Here is a 19,871-nt window from a genome sequence, read left to right as displayed (position 1 = left end):
AAGTAAACTGAACATTTTAAGAGTCAGCAAGCCCTCACAGCACTATCGTCACAACTGTTGGGAAATACACAGTGTCTTCTGGAGCAGGCCTCAGGACAGCAGTGCATAGACACTTACATCTTTGCTTAATGTGGTATATTGATGCCCACAAAGCTGCATCCCTGCTGAAAAACTGGAACAACTCACTAAGGCACTGAAATAGTCCCAGCTTCTGTGCTACAGCTTCTCCTCCTCTCCCAACAGCAGCAGAACTGGCACTGGACACACACCCCCCCCGATTTCCTCCTCCAACATCTCTCAGCTCTCTGAGGTCTTTAGACTGCTTCTCACTGACAGACAGACATGACACAAAACCTTGTGAGAACCGCTCTGCCATGGCTGCCAGACCCAGCCACCCTCTCAGCTCCCCAGACCCATCTCCTACAGCTCATCATGCAGCCACATCATTACCAGACAATGCACAACAACATTACCAGAAGAGGCCAACAGTGGTTTTGATGAGATTTTGGGTTTTCTTACCTCTGCAAAGGAGAGTTTCTCAACCCCAGCACAGATGTCCCTCAGCAAGCCAAACTGCAGCCCACACAGCTGTGATTGATGGCTTGGCATGTACGACCTCCAGCTGAGGAGGAAAACATTGCCTGGGGCAAGGACCTCTTCAAGCAGCAGCCTGAGGTCCCTCCAACCTCATCACTCAGAGCCCTTCACCAAGAGAAGGTATAGGGGTGGCCTGGGTTTGGCCCAGTCTTTAAACGAAGTGTAAAGCATATCTGTCCCTGGGGTCAAAAGCACAAACCTCATTACTGAGTTACACCACCACACTGGAAGAGAAATTGTATCTGCCTTTCTCTTGAAAATCCCCTTTTTACAGCCTGCAGCTTTCAACACATGGAAATCCCGGAGCCCCCTTGACACCATCGACCCATTCAGAGCTGTTAGCCATTCAGAAGCTGTTAGCATGTAGATTTTGGTGATAATTTGGTGAATGGACTTGTCAAACAAATTGCCTTTATTATGGACCGATTAAATGCAATCAGGGAGAAGTGCTTTTCCCCTCCCAACTCCAGCCCTCATCAGCTCAAACAAACACACTGAGCCAATTAGCAGGGATGTGGCAAAAGCAGCTTTCCGTTGAAACCTGCCATTCTTGGGGAAAAGGGGGAAAAAAAACAACCAACAACAAAAAATATCTTTGTGCTTTCAAAGCCAGGAAAAGCCTCTCGGAAGAGGTCCCAAAAGCTACCCAGGGCTCACCTGTAGGGTGTGGATGGGAGTTATCAGTATTCATCTGGCTCGATGCCGGATCAGCTCCCTTAAGCAAAGTGCTGCTCACATCCAACTTGTGCCAAATATGATGCAAAGAACATAAATATTAAAGCAGGCCCAGGGGGAGTAGCACTTCTGGGGCTGTTATTCCTACAACTTTATGTCCTGCAGCTGGGTTCTTCTGTGTCAGAAAAAGCATGAGCTCCCATCAAAGCTATTTCCATGCCTAGAAACCTATGGTTTTGGCTTAGGTCCCTACAGGGGATTCTCTATGTCTGCAAGTGGTTGAGTTCACAGCACAACCTTTTCTGCACTGTGGCAACAGTGAAGGGACCCATCTCCACTAACATGAAACTCACAGCAATCACATAGATCTGATGCCACTACCTTTCTGCCCAATGTGCTTGAAATTAGCTAATGAATGGGAAAGTTATTGAGGAGAATTGGAGCACAGCATCATAATTACATAAGCCTAATTCCCTGCAGGTATGCAGCTGGAAATTAAATGGTCACCTTGGCTGGCAGTGGGCAGAGTAGAATTCAACATGTGTCTGCATGACTAACTTCAGAGACAGGAACCCCATGGCTGGAGCTAGAGACACCACACAGGAAACGAGCAATACCTGTTGACTAAGTTTTTGACAGCTTTCAATGCCTGCATTTTAAGTTAGTACCAATGACTAATTTTGGCCCCATTTTCATTAACCTAGTCCCCCTAAGGAGCAAGCTCTATGCACTGCACATGGATCACTGCCTCCCAGAGCCTATGCAGAGGAGCCGTGGCATAGCTTCCTCTCGCAGGGCAAGGATATTACTTTCTCTTGGACACCCACCACAGACAGAAAAGGGCTAAAACAAAGGTGAAGTTTTATCAGCCAGCAGGGATTTCAGAGAGTTCATTGCTAGGACTGAGATTAGATTAAGGGTTTATAGTTAAAGCACAGAGATTCAAAAGACCAGCCTCTTACCTCACACCTCATCACAGCCTTCAAGTGTCACCTTGAACATAAGGGCTATGCGACACATCAAGACACTAGGTCCTAAGCCTTCAAACAGTCTTGAGCACAAGAACTGATCACAGAATGAGATTAGATCAAGAGCCCATACTACAAGCAGCCACAGAGAAAAAGTCCAGGCCTTCTTAAGAAGTGGCTGCAAAGTGCCTGATAACTCCACTCTCTCCCCAAGGACCCACTTCCTACCCCCAACACCCTCCCGCAAACATCAATGTTTAAAGAACTATTAAAGAAGACAACTTCAAAACTCTTCACATAGTTCAAATACTTCACTTAAAAGGAATTTTAATTCTTACATCTCAGATTGCACAAGTCCCCAGCAGGACACGCACTCATCATGTTCACATTGTGGTGTTTGAGCTGTTCAAACAGGAGGGATGGAGTCACAGTGTGAGACCATGTGCTCAGAGGCCTGGGAGCAGAGATGACAGAGATCCCCACCAGCTCTACCTGTGCTTTCCCATGACTGCCTCAGCTCACCACACCTCTGGGCACTCCCTCAGGGTGCCTTGCCATAACCTATGTAAGAAAGACATCTTCCTGCAGCCAAGAGACACACACCTTGAAGACCCAGCCAGTGGGAGAATATTGGGAGCAGTGAGTAGGACATGGGTGGGTTTGCAATTCTTGGTAAGTCTTTTGGCCAGTCCTAATGCATAGGGGCAGTGTGAGAGTAAGATCAGTGCTCTTTGTGATCTACTTAGAGCTTACGACTGACCATCCCTAAGCTGTTTCTTTTCAGGACTGGATCTATGCACTCTGGCCCACCACGAAAAGGCTGTGACCTATCACTAACAGCAGCACCTCCCTGGTAGTGCTGAGCTGAACCAAGCTGAGAAGCCAGTGAAGCTTTGTGGCTGAACAAGGTCTACGGAGCTGAGTTAAAAAAAAATATTCTTCTCCAAAGAGCATCTGCTGCTCTCTCTGGACGGTACTGGTATTTGGAACTTGGAAAAGCCCTTACATCGCAATGAGCTGTGTCATCTCCCTGCAGCATGCGGGCAACAGTCGAACTCCTGCAGAAACCTCTATAGGACCCAGCAAGCCTTGCATTCCTCAGCAGCAATAAGCAATACAAATCCATTCATCTCCCTGGGATGCAGACAATTTATGTTTTTGATCCACCACTGCTACATGGGATGTCATATGGTAAAGCTTTGGTTTCCCCAGAGACTTTCACTTGCTCAATTCCAGCCACATTGGGAAGAACCTAGAACACTCTGTAGCACAGAAAATTTAAGTAGCCAGAAAACATTACGGTCAAATTATGATAACAGGCTAGTCCCTTTCATTCCTCATGCCAGCTGACAATTCATATATAGGGGTAACAGTAACAAACCACGTGCTCCATAAGTTATCTGGGCCATTGTGCCTTCACTCACACATGGTACCCTCAGGCATTGGAGGGAGAGGAATGGGGTCTTTGCAAAATGCATTGGGGGAACATAAGGTGTGATCTGGGCAATGCTGTGCCTTTTCCTACCCCCTTTCACCTTGTGGCTACCCAGCTCCATAACTTACAAAACCATATCTGAGCTGCTACACACTGGGTACAACCCTTTCCTGTGGCAAACCATGTTTCCTGTGCTGCAAGGTACGGTCAGTCCAACAAGACTGGGGACATTTGCCAAGCTGCTATCAGGAAACATAGCTTGGATCTGGCAGAAGATTTCAACAATTGTGGAAACTCATGGGAGATTGTGCTGTTGGGATTACAGACCCTGCTTCAGAGTACAGCCTCACCATGCATGCACACAGGGTTTTAAACTACTCCTCCCAAAGTATAACAGTACAGTTGGATGTTGCAGGAAACATGATTTTGTTATCAGCAACCTTATCCATTTTTCAAAACAACAGCATCTCCCCCCCCGGCCCATCTCCCGCCAGCATCACCAAAGCCTGTTGAATTTGCTTCCATTGCTCTGGCTGTATTGTATACCCACATTTTAAAATACCCTTGCTCTGGGACGCTTTCGTACATTTTAATGCTTAGCAATTTAGCCTGGCTGGGACAACCTTTATATTTCAGAGGGACTAGAACTTGTCCCATTGCAGCTTTAGCTCCTGTTGTGCCTGCTCCGTGCACCCCCTTCTTCATTAACTTGTTTGCAAGGAGGAGCATAGAGAAAGCTCAATGCCAAGAAAGTGATAAAAACACACCAGAAACACGGAAATGCCTCAGTCCTTCCCATTCAGAGGCAGACCTGCCTTGAATGGCAGCCCCCAGGACTGATCTGCCTCCAAAGGAGACTGAATCACAAGCAAGTCAGCCCCCTTCAATTTACATTAAGACTTCAAGCTAGTGTGTATATTCTCCCCCCTCCCCCCCAGGCTCCTCCTTTCTAACACAAACCTCTCACTGCACGCAGACACACGCACTCCCAGGAGTGAGCAGCAGTGTTGTGGTGTGTTGAAACCCAAGTCTAGTGAGACTCAGCTCTTGCAAATGACACTTTTAACTATAATTAGCAGCTCTTATCCACTACAAGAGTTTTGCAACACACACCTAAAGAATATGCCAGACTAGTTCTTCACACTAAGACCCAAAATTAGAATCAATACCCCAAAAGCAAAATGACCCTCACTAGGCATTCCTGAGCAAACTAATCAACCCTGCTCAACTGTAAAATGAGATCTATATTTTCTCTGATCCACATGCACATCCACAAAGGACAGAAGCAGCAAGGTAATTTTACAGTGACTGATGCAGCTGTACATAGTTATAAAATTTACATGGGACTCCATACCTTCAAAGTATTCTCTATTTACTGGCTATGCACAATTCAAAATATTTTTCCATTCAGATTATTTAGAAATGAGAAATTTCTTCTCCCGGCTTAAGTAAGCATAGGCTCAGAATATAATTTATTCTGTGCATGTAACATCTCCTTTATCTCAGCTTGGGGCTTTTACAATGATCGGAAGCTGTACATTAAGAGGAGGGGAACCTGGCCCACTACAAAATAATTGGGTCTTGCTATGTTAGCTTTAATTTATATCCTAGACCTCCCCAGTCTGCTAATCTAGCTCTTTTCACTCCTCAGAGAAACAGCACAAAACCTGCTACAAACTTAAATGAGTTAACACTATTCCCTTCCTTGTTCCCAAAGTTACTCGAACTCTGCTGAAATAGTTTTACTAAGGGTTATTGAGAAAGGCTTTTAACAAACTCAAAATCCTCTTACAGAAGATGCTTTTAATCGGCTTATTTTTAAAAGATTAAAATTACTCCCGACATAACTACCCTAGATCTGCTCACATCCACTTTCCGAGCTGCTCTGAGCCCTGTAAGAAGAGCTCCGATCCATAGGCAGCCGTCCAGCACACAAGGGATCAGCGCTTCTCCCCTACCTGAGAAGTCTGCAGAAGTCTTAGCAAAGTTGCTGAAAGCTGTCAAGCACATGAGTCCTATGAGGAAGGTGGAGGTGGGAGACACATCTGGCCAGCACATCCTTAAGTATCCTCACAGCTTTTCTACTTCCAGAGAAAAGGAAAGTGCTTTCTGTCCCAGTCCAGTACTCCTCATTGCCCGGAGAACAATGTTAGTCCCATTGCTTGGAAGGATCACAGCCAGCAGCGGGAAGGGAAAAGCGCTCAGCACACACACACACACACACACACACATCCCTGGGAGTGAATGAATCCCGGCTGAGGGAGGCTGACGAATGAGACAGACCTACCTGAGCCTTGGCGGAGGTCCCAGGGTCCTAAAAGCCACCGCTTCACCCAAATTTGCTGCAGACAATGACTGTGCAGCTGTCCAGCAGTGCCACTGCAAGCTGTTAGTGGGGAGAGTCGGGGCGGGGGTGTGTGTGTGTGCCGGGGGGCTGGTTTGGAGAAGCCCTGTTGCTGTTAATTTAGATACCCAGGGATCTTGTCTCTCTGGTGCAGACAGATGGACAGAAGGATGGGCAGTATTTTCAAAGGAGGGAGCCCAAAACAAAGTGCCTGAATTCACACAGATTTTTGGAGTGATGGGTGTTTGTAGCTGCTGCTGACATTACTGTGAGCAGTGGTGTCCTGCCAGGCTGGTGACAGGAGAATCCTTCAGCTGTGTCCACTGTTGAGAGTGATCCTACAACGGAAGAGACTTTGCACAGGCCCAGGAATCAACCCCTCCTGGATCTCCCTGCAGGGCTGGGACTGGTGTCAGCCCACATATCCAAAATCCTCTTTCCTTTAGACAGCAGCCAGCTATGCCAGGCTCCCTGTATCCCACTGGACCCCTCTCCCCTCCATCAAACTCAACAGAGGATTTTCATGCAGATCCTAACCTGTGGCGTTCAGACCCAGGAGACCTGTCCCTTCCATAGCAATTACTTTAACCTGCAACTAGCATGGCCTTAGCTGCTTACTCAAGCACTACTCACCCTACAGAGTTAAAGGAAGGTTTCAGCTCACCTGGAAGTACATCCAGTACTTGATCCCGCCTGATCTTCATCCATACTCTGGCAGCATCAAGTCATCCATGCTAACTTGGAAGAGCTGAGCTGAGTGCTGGGACACAGAGGTGGATTGGAGTGGCAGACCCTGTTCTCCCTGGGTACAGGAAGGAGATCCTGAGCTTCAGCCATCAGTGTTAGCTGCAGCTCAGGCACAGGTTTGCAGACAAATAATGGACATAACCAACATATCTAGGCTAGAGCAGAGGCTGAGTGTCAGTGTGGGAAAGCGGGGGATAGTTTTCACAGGCAAAGCCAACACTGGCCATTTAGCAGCCTGTGTATACACCTATACAAACCTATGGAGCAGCTCTGTGTGGGGCTGCTAGGGAAGGCGAGATGTAGCCAGGCATGTGTACAGCTCCTGAACAAAGCTGCAGATTCTATCCAGCAAAAATAACCTCCGTGGGAACATCCAAGGAAAACCAAAGCTGGCTTTTACTCGTCTGTCTTGTTCATCCACATGGAATGAAGTGAAACTTCCCAAAGACATTCACCTTAGACTGAAAACAAGTATAAGAGACTTCAGCCCAAAGGGAGTAGGTTTTTTTTCAGAGCTGAGAGTGCTTATAGAGTTTCTAATGCTGAAATGTCTAACAATGTTTCAGCTGTTCTCAGATGAAAATCAGACTGGCTGTCAGGTTATATGTGAAAGATATTTTCAAGAGTGCTGCCATGAACACCACAGTCATTGTTTCCACCAGAAATCTGTCCTGGGACAATCTGTGTGCTAGAAGCCAACCTCAAGGACAGCTGTAAGTCCCGCAGCCCTGTTGGCTTTCTGTCCATACTGCCATTTGCTCAATCTCCTGCCAGCCACGCTGAGGATGAGGGTAGCATGGGAAATCTTGAATCTGAGCAAAAATCCTGTCCATGACCCATTCACCCAGACCATGTGAACAAGAGGCTGGTCTGGCCTGAATTGCATCTAAGCACCCCTCCTTCCCACAAACAGCTCTTCACACACTGAGGATCTACAGTGAAGGTACAGATGAGTCTCCTCTCAAGGACAGTGGTGGCTCTGGGTAGACCTCACAGCACAGACATACCCTGAGGTCCACCAGGCTCTGTACAATCCAGTCCCAGTCCCTCCCTGCAGACAATCCGGCCACCTTTACTTTTTGCAGATGGCTGATTAAGCAAGATCAAAGACTAGGAGCTTCTATGGGCTGCCTTACTCTTCATTTCACCTGAGACTTTAATTCACATGTCAGACCTCTCTGACCCATACTTTCCAGCTTTGACTTAAGTTTTAAAGAGAAAAGATCAGGACGTTTGGCTCCTAGCATCTATATATAAATCTTGTCTCACTTATTTCTGCAACCCTTGCCAAGGGGAAGATTCACCACTATCGCCTTAAAGGCAAGAGATAACCATACCCATTACCAGATTAGCAATCAAAGATCCTTATCAGCAGGACAAAGAAACAATAGGGTCCCTGGAAATTTATCAGTGCTCTGGAAAAGGGAAGCACTATTTGCTGAAAAGAGCCCACCCTGTTAGCAGGTGTTGATTTTACTGATTAAAGGGTAATTAGGTTTGGCTGACTCAGTATATGAGGAAGGAAAAAAATCTGGTGACAAAGAGTTTAAGGCTAAACATGGGAAGTGTGCTTGAGCAGCCCTTTAGGTCATTGCTAATAAAGTCAAAGAAGAGGGGAAGAAGTTTACATCAGTGTAATGTGAAGGTTTTGTATTTAAGCAAGTTTGTAAAGATGCCTTCCAAAAGGAAAGCAGCTCTTGATGAGGAAAAAATAAAATATATATACAAAGGAATATAGATAGATAGATAGATAGATAGATCCGTCTTTGGGAAACAGACAATTCAGTTAAAGCCCATCTCCATAATGCCCTTATTCCTTAGGGCATGTGGGAACATCAGCTGTGTGTTTCAAACGGAAAGAGGCCACCTGTCCCAACTGCAGCACAGACAAAGGATGGCCTCTCTCCATGAGCAGTCTCATGGGGTAAACATGAATCAAGAGGACACCAATATGGCCTTTTGTTTTTTGGAGTAACAGCCCTTGAAATCCAGCCATGCTTTAAATATGTCTCCTGGGGACAGGTAATAATGCAGATGATGATACTTGTCCCCAAAGCCACCCAGAAGCAGGAATAGGCCAGTTCTGAGGCAGTTCAGCAATACATCTTAGCTTGGAGGAATGATTATTTGGTTTATTTCTCTCACAGAGTAACTATGGAGAATGAGTACTTTTTTTTTTACATACATCATTTGGGTGTACTTAAAAACGCTTTGTCCTTCTGGAAGACACAGAGCCTTGTGTCTGAGCTGGACTTTAATACTTTCCTGCTCATAGCAAAAAGCACATGGGGTCTATATGTCCAGCTTAAGAAGTGAAGAAGTCCATAGCACCTGGTTACATACACAGAGCCTAGGCCTGAGGTCAGCACCCCTCAGCTTCCCCTGCAGAAACCAGTGCTGTAGCCACTCAGCACCAAGACACACAAACCAGTCCCACCTCCTGGGGTACTTCTCCAGTCACAGCTAAACCATAAGTTAGGCACTTGAATCCCAACCTGGCTTTAGTCCAGGATGCTTGAGAACTGTACCTCAGTTATCCTTTTTGACTATGATACTTAAGTGCGCTGTTCTTTCTCCTCCCATACTCCTGTCTCTTGCAGAGCCTATCCTTCTGCTATACATAAACCCATAATGTCTGAAACACACATGCAAATTCCCAGAGTTCTTTAAAAGCAGTTAAGTGCAACTGTAACTGGGGAAACTGAGGCACTGATAAGTGAAGCAATTTGTCATCCAGTTTTGTCACCCAACATCACCCAGTTTATAAATGGTAATCAGGAATGGACTCAGTTAGATTGACTCCCAGTTTCATGTGTATTTGCTGATCTCGATTCATTCTAGGGCTGATTTTTGGTAATGCTTTCCTGTTTTTCACTAACCCTGCACCACTGCCCTCTACCTTGCTGACTAAACCATCAACAGCTTGAAGAAGGGCTGCTCAGTAAAAAAGCCAGACCAGGATTAGCTTTCAGCTAGAGAACCATATGTAGGGTTGAAGCCATGTTTGTTTATACAGTCACAAGCAAGTTTATTTGTACAAATGTGCTAGGACTAGCCTTGCTTGCTGAACCCTAGTAATATTACTTCTTCCCGTTTTTTCCATAAGGTCTCAAAGCACTCCCCAAAAGACCACTGTTGCATTCTGCCATTTCACACATGGGTGAAGTACAGTCATATGTTTGAGGTCACTACTTTTTCAAGGTCAGCCAGGGGAAACTGTCATATATAGGAAAACGTAAACACTTTCAGTCTTTACGTCTGGTTAGGGCTCTTTCCACTTGGCCACATTGCCTCCTTGTAAATGAATATAAAATAATAACAAGAGAGACAGGGAACTATTGGAGAGGGGCCAGCGGAAGGCTACAAAGATGATGTGCGGACTGGAGCATCTCCCTGATGAGGAAAGGCTGAGAGACCTGGGGCTGTTTAGCCTGGAGAAAAGAAGACTGAGAGGGGACCTTCTCAGTGTCTACCAGTATCTTAAGGGCAAGTGTCAAGAGGACAGGGCCAGGCTCTTTAGGGTTCAGAAAGCAAGGCCAGTCCTAGCACATTTGTACAAATAAACCTGCTTGTGACTGTATAAACAAATGGCTTCAACCCTACATATGGTTCTCTAGCTGAAAGCTAATCCTGGTCTGGCTTTTCTACTGAGCAGCCCTTCTTCAAGCTGTTGATGGTTTAGTCAGCAAGGTAGAGGGCAGTGGTGCAGGGTTAGTGAAAAACAGGAAAGCATTACCAAAAATCAGCCCTAGAATGAATCGAGATCACCAAATACCTAGAATGAATCCAGGTGCTCAGCAACAGGACAAGGGGCAACGGGCACAGACTGCAGCACAGGCAGTTCCACCTGAATGTGAGGAAGAACTTCTTTCCTCTGAGGGTGACCAGAGCTCTGGGACAGGCTGCCCAGAGAAGCTGTGGAGTCTCCTTCTCTGGAGACGTTCAAAACCTGCCTGGATGCAACTCTGTGCAACCAGCTCTCAGTGAACCTGCTTTAGCAGGGGGTTGGACTAGATGATCTCCAGAGGTCCCTTCCAACCCCGACCATTCTGTGACTCTGTGATTCTGTGACAAAGTATCTGTGCATTTTTACCTACAGAAATATATCTAAACTGTGTGGACAGAGCTTCAAATATAAAATAGCAAAGCTTCCCAGCATAGTACAGCTCTTTGCTCTTCTTTTTTTTCCCCTAATCTTTCCCCTTAGAGTGTCTTACAGAAACAGATGGGGTTACTCATGGAAGTAAGTGCTGTTTGCTTTCATCAATTTGAAGGCACAGGACTTCACATAATGTAGTTTTGCAATACAACACCAAGCATCTCACAAGTAAAATCTTCCCCTGCGTTCATATTCAATGTTAAACAACAGCTGTGCAGAATATTCAAACTGATAAGCCTTTGAAGTTTTCACATTTTGCATCATTCAATCACACCAGTTTACAAAACAAATACAAACCTGGGGGACTTTGCTCCATACTGGGACAGGTTTGGAGTGAGAGTGTTGCTTTAACATAATTACATGTAGAGCAAAGGACCTAATTGATGCACTTACCCCACTAAAACATTGGGAAATGTACAGAGTAATGCAAAATCCTCCAATGTGCAAAAATGTCAAAAATAAAATATCTAGAGACTACAAAGTGACCTGCAACAAAGCAGAAAACTTTCTCCTTGTGTCTGCACCAAGTAATTGATGTTGAAACCTCTCTCAGCTAGCATCCTCCTCAGTATAGTGATGCCATGTTCTATGTAAGAGGATACTGTACAGTCTGGTGCTTTATCTGGGGATATCTGACTGGATTTAGTTGGCGCCTTGTGTACAGGATGTTCTTGGATTAATCACTGTACTAGAACTCCAGGGATATGGAATCATCTTCATCTTTGTACTCCCCTGTGAGTCCCATAAGGATTTCAAGAGACAAGAATTTCAAGGTTCAAAGTTCCTCAGCTGTGAATTGGATCCTTCCTTTTCCCTGTGTTTCATCTGTCCTGCCTGTTTGGATGTTGTTCCCTGAGATTTTTTGCTATGTGGGCATACAGCACCCAGCTGAGACCCTGAAGTTCACCAAGACCTTCAGGACATGCACTGTCTTTTATCTGTAAGATGAAACGCTTTTCCCACTTGACCTGACTCATTAGTCCTCTTCTAACAGTATTCCTGGGAAGATTTCTCCATCAATTGGATGACAGTACGTACTGGCTTTCTTTTGCGACTGCTATCTTTCCTTTAGTATACTCTGTAGCTCTCTAAGAGTGCTTGTTAGATAAGAGGATGAATTTTACACCTGCAGATACCTACCTCTGACCTAGATGGTCTTTGCTTTGAAGACCAGAGACATCCCAGATTGTTCAATGTGAGCAGGGGTATGTTTTTTCTATTATCTCACCTATGGTAACCAAGGGAGAATTGTCTCTATCCTGCTGCTGTGTAGGTAAGAGAGTCACTTCAGGCTACAGACTCCTTTTAATCTTGATCTCCACTGTGTCCCTTTTGTTTCCCGTTATACTACCAACCCTCACAGATAACTTACATTGTTGTTCATTTCCACAGGAACCAGAACTCTTGCTCTGATTTACTCATCTGGAAGTTCTCTGCTTGTCCTGTGAAAGAAACATGCCATGATGCAATTTGATACAAACCAGGAATAATCTCAATATTCAACCTTAAAATGATACTTAAAATGATACTACCGGCACCTACCCCAAACCTCACTAGTACTGTGGACTCCACCTTGAGGGCATGCAAGCGCAATAGCTGAAGAACAACAAAAGAGACCTTCAGCACTCCCCCAGATCCTCCTGTCCCTCATGGACACACATCCTCTACACACAATCACACCCCATCCTTATAGCAACTACTGTTATAACTCACATTAGACACTTAGGTTGGGAAAGCCATTTTCATTGCCAAAGATCTTCCTTCCCAAAAACTACATTTTCAAGTATAGCCATGAAGCCTTTGCATAACATCCACGTCTATAGTAATAAGCGGAACCAAGCAAGGGTGTGGACACAGGCACTGCAACCCATCTGGTTACAGCTACCTGTTGGACTAGTCCTTGGCACACTTTTGACATAGGCCACCTGGCATCCAGACAATTCCTGAGCATGGCTTGGGAGTTGGCAGGGACTTGGGCTACTCCCAACAGGTAGGAAGGAATCCTGCTTTGGAGCTTCATAGCTGGAACATGGCCAGATGGTGTGTGCTAAAAGACTCACCAGTGTTTCAGAAGTTCTTAATAGTCATGGCGAAGACACAGTGGCATGGGCTAAGAACCAAATAAATAACCTTGGACCCACAGGGCAGACTGGCACTGTCTGCCAGTGTTACAGCATCTTCTCCATCTTGTTACCTAGGCATGCCTGATTGGAGCTGCCCAGGAATGACAGTGCCTCCTGCAGTCCTACCTCCAGACTCCAGCACAGCTACAGCCCAGGCTGCTACCCGCCATGCTCCCATCGATTTACAGCGGTTAGCAGGATAGACCGTTCCTACAGGGGCATCCAGTATAAACTGCACTCAAGTTTGAACTGGTGAAGTCAATGAAAAAATCTTATTGGCTCCCCAGGTTCAGGGCCAGGACTATCTTCTCCTGTGACAGTGAACCAACAACACATCTCTCTAAGTCCCTCCCATCCTCATGTCTCTGATCATGGATGGATTTGAACAATTCTAGATTACAGAAAACCAATTTCACTGAAGCTTAATACTTGCTCATGTTCTCTATATTAAAGGACAGGTCTAACAGAAGGCAGAGCTGAAGAACATGTGAGGAACATATAGCAAGCAAATCTCCAGCATAACACGGACAGATCAGCTTTCGCCTCAGGCTTATCTTTGCCTAGGGGCACAGGGTATTTCCCTCATTTTTGTACAGACAGAAAATCACACAAAAAAAGTCTGGCTCACAGATCACAAACTGGTAAGAAATCAAAGGGAATCAGAGGAAATGCCTTTCTGCTGAATGGGTAAAATTAATCCCAAGTGTAAATTCACTGGCCTCAGTGCAAATTCAACAATGGAATAGGTCTGCCATTTGCATGAAGAACAGGTTTATATTCTCCTTTCACATGTGCTTAAAAATACATTTTCTTCTGCTTTTTTTACTCTTTTCTGTTTGAAAGGACTATTTCAGGAGTAACTGTATGCTTCCACATGCATTTAAGTACTCAGGACAACAATATTGTCAGTTATTAGTTTTACAGTCTCAAGAGACTACCCAGTGACACAGTCCAGGTGTGCTGGGCATTGCAGACAGTGCTGGATTATCCAATCTAAAACAGCCTAAGGAACTTCCAAAGACACTGAAGTTCAAACCATTCAAACCTTTGCACTCTGTAGCCACAATACTAGCATCAGGGAACTCCAGTTAACTTGTTTCTAGGGTAAGAGATACTTCCCACTGAAGAAAGCTCATACTGAAATTTTACTGCATTCGTTGTCTCTGGGCACCTGGCTCAAAGACACATCGCTAATACCTAATGCAGTGACGTTACTTACTGGGCCATATACAAAGAAAGCAGAGGAAGGAAGGAGACTATACAGTAGCTTACAAGAGATTTGCAAATGTCTGCGTTCACCAGGCTAGGCACTGTCTGAACTGAAAGCACTGTTATGTGCAGAGCTGTGTGTGTATGCTAATCATTAGCTTAGGGATTGCAAGCAATGGGAATCTGCATCAGCCTCGTATAAAAGGTGGCATTTCTATACAAAAGTAACTTGCCTCAGAAACACCTCAGCTGAGGTAAAAAGGGACTAGAGCCCACTCAGCTTTCAAGCCCTTCTGGATTTTTGCTGGACCAGTACTTTGCAATAGATTGACAAGCCAGCATCACCCTCCCAGTCTTCCCCTGCCTGTCACTCTGGTGCTTGTTCTCTACCTTGTTCTGCAGTAATCCCCTGGCTGCTATTTCATGCACAGCCCTTCCCTAGTCATTCCCAACCTGAGATGCTGTTGCCCATGGAGTATCTTTCATATTTATTACTACATTGCTGAAAATTTCTTGCTTCACTTGCCAGCGCCATCTTGGGCATACACAACTAGCCAAATCACCTTCTCCTTTTTTGCAGTGACAGGTAAAATAGTTTATTTTCAGCTCACTGAATCTACCGCAACACAGCACACCAACTAGCCTCCATATAGTCCTCCCGCTGCAAAAACTACCTTCTGACATTAAAGGAAAAGCAGCTGTGTTCATTAAAAAGAGTCCCAGTCCTAAGTGCTGATTTGAGGCAGTTTGGTTTTCACCAAAAGAAGATTGCCACAAATAATATTATGAATACCTAGGAGACATGAGGGCTTCTTCAGCTGGTTTAGGAAGCAAGTGTCCATAGCGGCTGCTGCTTCTGTGGAGGAGGTGGCAGAGACGCAAAGCTTGTGAAGGCTGGTTCTCAGGTGAAAGCCCTGCTGTGAAGCCAGGGGAAGCTAAGTGAGACATAAAATGAAGCAGTACTTTCTGTCTCCCACCTATCTTCATGCAATAATAAGGCACGCAGTTGAACCAGTGCAGTGGAAATTAATGTTATGATTTCTAAAGGGGTTTTGCAAAACAAAGGATATGGGATCACATTTTCCCCTCAGTTTTGTCACTGTTCACACAGTAATGAAGAGCAGAAGTTGGCTTGCTTTGTTTAAAATAGTAAGAAACTGTGACTCTGAGCAATTTGGTCATAAATTTTTATCTTCTTTTTTCTCTTGCATGAGCAGGTTGTGATAGTAGGTATAATTTACTATGACAAACCACCTAGCATTAATGCATTAATCAAGAAAAAGAAATGGTCCCCCTTTGAAATCTCCTGCCCACCTAGAGAGAGTAATGGGGTTACAAATGGAGAAAGAACAAATATTGACTCTATGAAATGTAAAGGTACCTGGGAGTTCACTCATCAGTCTTTAGGTTACACTTGCCTTCCAAGATGAATGGGATTTCGTTCATAATCCATTTTGATTTATTTTTTAAAAAAACCATCTCAGGGAAAAGGATACAGACATTCAACTCAGTGCTTTCTGTAAGTTTTCAAGATGTTCCAGACTGTTTCTAAAGGACAGTACCTCTGATTTCTGGAATGAGGTAGATGCCCCCAATCCAAGAGTTGTCTTTCAGTTTGACACAAGTACTGAAGGAGCTGCCTAGATTGGATAATGAGTTGTTTGTTTCATGATGTTTCTATATGGCTTTCAGTAAGATGGCTCCAGAGACTCACCCTCCATCACTTACAGAAACTTAGGGACACAGACACCCCTTGGCATCTGGACCCATACAGGACTCAAGAGGACCCAAGTATTTACTGCTTAAGGGAAGAGCCTCTGGCACCAATTACTGAACTTATCGTGCCTTGTCACACATTCTTCATACCCCTCCCAACTCATATCTCACTCATATAACCTCTGAGGCAACGCTATACCTGTCTTCTCAACATACTGTTGGAGTCCATATTAGATTATTTTCAACATTCGGTTCCACATTAGATTCAATTCCTCTTAAAAATGTGTTACAGAGTCAGAAAATTAGGAAAAATGAGTGTTTTGTGAATGCTGAGATAAGCCAGTGTTGCTGTCCCTCAGGCATCCCATAGGAAACTCAATATGGAGTGGGGACACAACCAAGACCAAAACCCCAAGAGAATCCTGCAAAGCCCATCACATCTTAAATTCTCAATGATCTGAACACACCACAGAGCCCAAGAGGAAATTAAAGACACTTCTGACTCTGAACATTGGGCCAGTATCCACTGAGGCACTGGCAAAGCTGCCCACAGACCAGTTCATATTTCATGCATCACCTGCACCCTGACAGAAATTGTTGGCACCTGCTTCTTTTCTTCTCCCATAAAGGTTAAACAATACCAATTGATCCTTCAGGGCTGGAATGTAACAAAGAGAAAAGGAAACGGGAGAAAATAGACATGCATGAGCACGCTGGTGATGTGCCATGGAAGCCATGCCCATTGCCAGAGGCCTGCCAGGAGCCTTGGGCTCAGGGCAGCAGATGCGATCACTGCTCCAGCAAGCGCACGCAGAGGGAGAACATGCGGTTGGTCTGGCAGGGTTAGCCGCGCGTGGCTCCCACAGGATGTATGCTCCAAAACAACCCAGGCCTGGGGCTGTTTTGACAGAAAGAGCTGAAGATTTTCCAGCCCATCGATTCTCCATGCTCAGGGTTAGGACGCTGTGTCTGAAGAACAGTTCTCCCGCTCCTCTTTGCTTGCTCTACAGTAAGGTAAAACATGTAATTGTGGATGCTTGATGGCCACCTTAACAAACAGCTGTGCAGGCCAGAAGGGGCTGCCACCTTAGGTTATTTTAAGCAACGTTCTGGGATGTCTCCAATTATTAAGTTTCAGCAAGGTCAACTCACCTCAAGCTAACCAACAACCCATGTCTCATTACAGGGAAGCTTCCAGAAAGACTAGAGCTGCCATCATGTTCTTTAAATATTTCAATCCAATCCACTACACTCAAACCTTTCCAGAGAAACTTATACAGCTGGTTTAATACCAGGGATAAAGAGGACATGGAGGAACCCAGGCTGTGCCCATGCTGACATGGTTTTGCACAAAAGCCTGGAAGATTCAGATACTCCGCAGCCTGGCACCTGCGTGGCTATGTGCTCCCACTGGAGCTCTGTCTGGGCAGCTGCAGCTGACACGGATGCAGAGCTTAAAGAAGTCATAGTTTTCTGTCTAGTGGATACCGTTGCTCCCTGGTCAGGCTAGCAGGGCCTCAGCACCCTTCCTGCACACCCTTCTGTACAAACTGCAGCACCAGGCCCTGTTTGGCTGCCCTAATGGCAGTGCTTCTGGCTGCTTGCCCTCTTTAAGGGCTTCCTTTATGGGGGAGGGGGGCAGGGCACTTGGCTACATTGCTCCTAGCCCTGCCTAGCTCTCCTCAGGTGCCGAGAGGCATGAGCTGGGTGTTGCTGGTACAGCTCTCAGCTCCCATGAGGTTCCTCTGGTCTGGGAAACCCCCCTGTGCACCATGCTGGAGCGCTCTGCTGCTGATCATGCCAGCACTCAAGACCAAGTTCCTTGTATTTCAAACTCAAGAAAGCTGTCCCTAAAAAGAGAACATGGGGTCCCAAGAACAGGGGGTCAACCATGAGTAAGAAGCTCACACAGTACAACTGATGAACCTAAGGAAACAGCTGTCTACAAGTCAACCTTGATAATCTCCTGTACTTGTGCTCTATAAAAATGGATGGCTGGGGCATACCTGGCCAGCTTAGCCAAGCAAATCAACAGTGCCTTGATGCTGGGATGCCTCAACAAGCCACACAGGAGCTAGACACAAGGTGCAGGGGTGCTGGGCCTTGTAGGGCACCTCAAGTGAAGTGAGGTCCACTTACAGTAACTTGGGAAGCCCTGACCTCAATGCAGTTCTAGCCTGTCAAGATGGTCTTGTTAGGCTGCAATCAACAGTGGTCAACGAAGGAGTTAGAAATATCTCCTTTACACTGAAGCATCCAATTCTCTCCTTTAAAGACAGTCATCAGCCACAAGTCTGCATTTTTCCAAGGTGTAACCCACACATCTCCTTATAGCTGTTTTGGGATTGCTTCAATCAGCATTAAGTTATTAGAATTACCCCTATATGCTCCATTCCTCATACCCCCACAACCCATGCTGAGATATATTCTTCTGTCCTTTTAATAGTGCTTAGGTAATGACAAGAACTTTAAAAAAAAAAAAAATCTCGAGAAGGAATCTTTGCCTCAAGTGGTGTGTTTAATGTTGGTCGAGGGCTTTTTTGTATTTTAAGGATCAGAGTGCCCTCCTCTGTCCATCTGCGTCCTGATTACTAACTCCTGTGTTAGATCAGATTATCAAGAAATACTGCAACTTGTCTTCTGCACACCCTATCATCTTCTAAAGCACAGTTAAGAAATCAAACAGTCACAAAGTAGAAAATAATTCTTGTTAATGTGGGGGCTTAGGTGGGCTACAAAGTCAGCTGCCACCAATAAAAGGGGCTGGGGGAACATCAGAGGCAACATGATTGATCAAAGTAGTTGATGAGGTCAGGCATATTTTGAAGTCAACCTTTGCAAAGTTTAAACAGTGGAATGTTATTTACAGGGCCCCACTTTGCATTTAAACTTCACTTTTCTCGTGCCTGTGTATCTGCTAATTGAATCCAGACTGCTACCGATACCTGAGGAAATCTGACTGAAACAAGCATACTAGAAGTAACACCAATGTATATAATACTTTCTAATCTAAACTAATCATGGTGAAAACACTGGGACTGCAAGTTATCTGATTATGGATAGAGTGTACAATGGCCCAGAAAAAAATTATTAGGTGAGCCTTTCTATCATGGAAACAGACAGGAGTGTGTTTCTAGAAACCACAAAACCACTTTCATCAGCGAAGGCAGCAGTAATAAACGGTGGTGGATTCCCCCGATGTCCCAAGGAGCTACCACAAGCATGCCTGCACCATATTCTCCACACCACTACTGAGCCCAGTGCCACACTGGAAGCTCCAGCATTGCAACCCACAGCACCTGGACCCTCTCCCCTTCCACATCTGCTTGATGGCCAGGGGTGCTCCCGGGTCCTTCTCCCCACCCCAAATCTCCTTCATAGCCAGGGGTGCTCCCGGGTCCTTCTCCCCACCCCAAATCTCCTTCATAGCCAGGGGTGCTCCCGGGTCCTTCTCCCCACCCCAAATCTCCTTCATAGCCAGGGGTGCTCCCGGGTCCTCCTTTTGGGTCCTTCTCCCCCACCCCAAATCTCCTTGAGTGCGAGAGGTGAAAGGAGCCATTTTGCTTCCTCCCCACCCTTGAGGGGGCACTTGGCGCCAGCACCAGCTGCCTGCTCTTGCTGCCACCTACCATACTGTGAGGAGGCAGCCGCGGCCCTCAGCCATTCGGGGTGCCGTTCGGGGTCCCACTTGGGGTGCCATTCAGGGTGCCACTTGGGGCAGGGGCCCAGCCCCATGGCAGGCACCAGCCATGGCCCCACAGACCCCCCAGCACGACAGGCCTCAGGATCAACAGTGCTGCCCCACAGCCAGGCCGTGCTGCGGGAAAACCCGCAGGCGCCGAGGCGGGCCCAGCCCCGCGCCCCGCGCCCGGCGCCCCCCGCAGGCACGGCTGGGCAG

The 19,871-nt window shown here is 46.0% G+C and overlaps 1 protein-coding gene across 3 annotated transcripts in view; it reads right to left on the bottom strand.

The window, feature by feature from the left end:
* EVA1A (eva-1 homolog A, regulator of programmed cell death) overlaps window positions 1–19,784 on the bottom strand; it is a 224,410-nt gene extending 204,626 nt beyond the window's left edge. Inside the window, exons 1-2 of one of the 3 annotated variants that reach the window (XM_027789182.2) lie at window positions 19,603–19,784; window positions 12,298–12,367 (exon numbers count right to left, since the gene is read on the bottom strand). Coding sequence is in view for 2 of the 3 variants with exons in the window: in XM_055810990.1 (XP_055666965.1) it covers window positions 5,634–5,733 (100 nt within the window). In the remaining variant the exon portion in view is untranslated. Of the gene's footprint in view, window positions 1–5,633; window positions 5,852–12,297; window positions 12,368–19,602 lie in introns of those variants that run through there. The other 2 variants (XM_055810990.1, XM_055810991.1) reach the window with 2 other exon arrangements.
* Window positions 19,785–19,871: the final 87 nt, after the last annotated feature.

This window comes from Falco peregrinus, chromosome 7, assembly GCF_023634155.1.
Source record: "Falco peregrinus isolate bFalPer1 chromosome 7, bFalPer1.pri, whole genome shotgun sequence".
NCBI lineage: Eukaryota > Metazoa > Chordata > Aves > Falconiformes > Falconidae > Falco > Falco peregrinus.
This window is presented reverse-complemented; position numbering and strand designations above follow the sequence as displayed.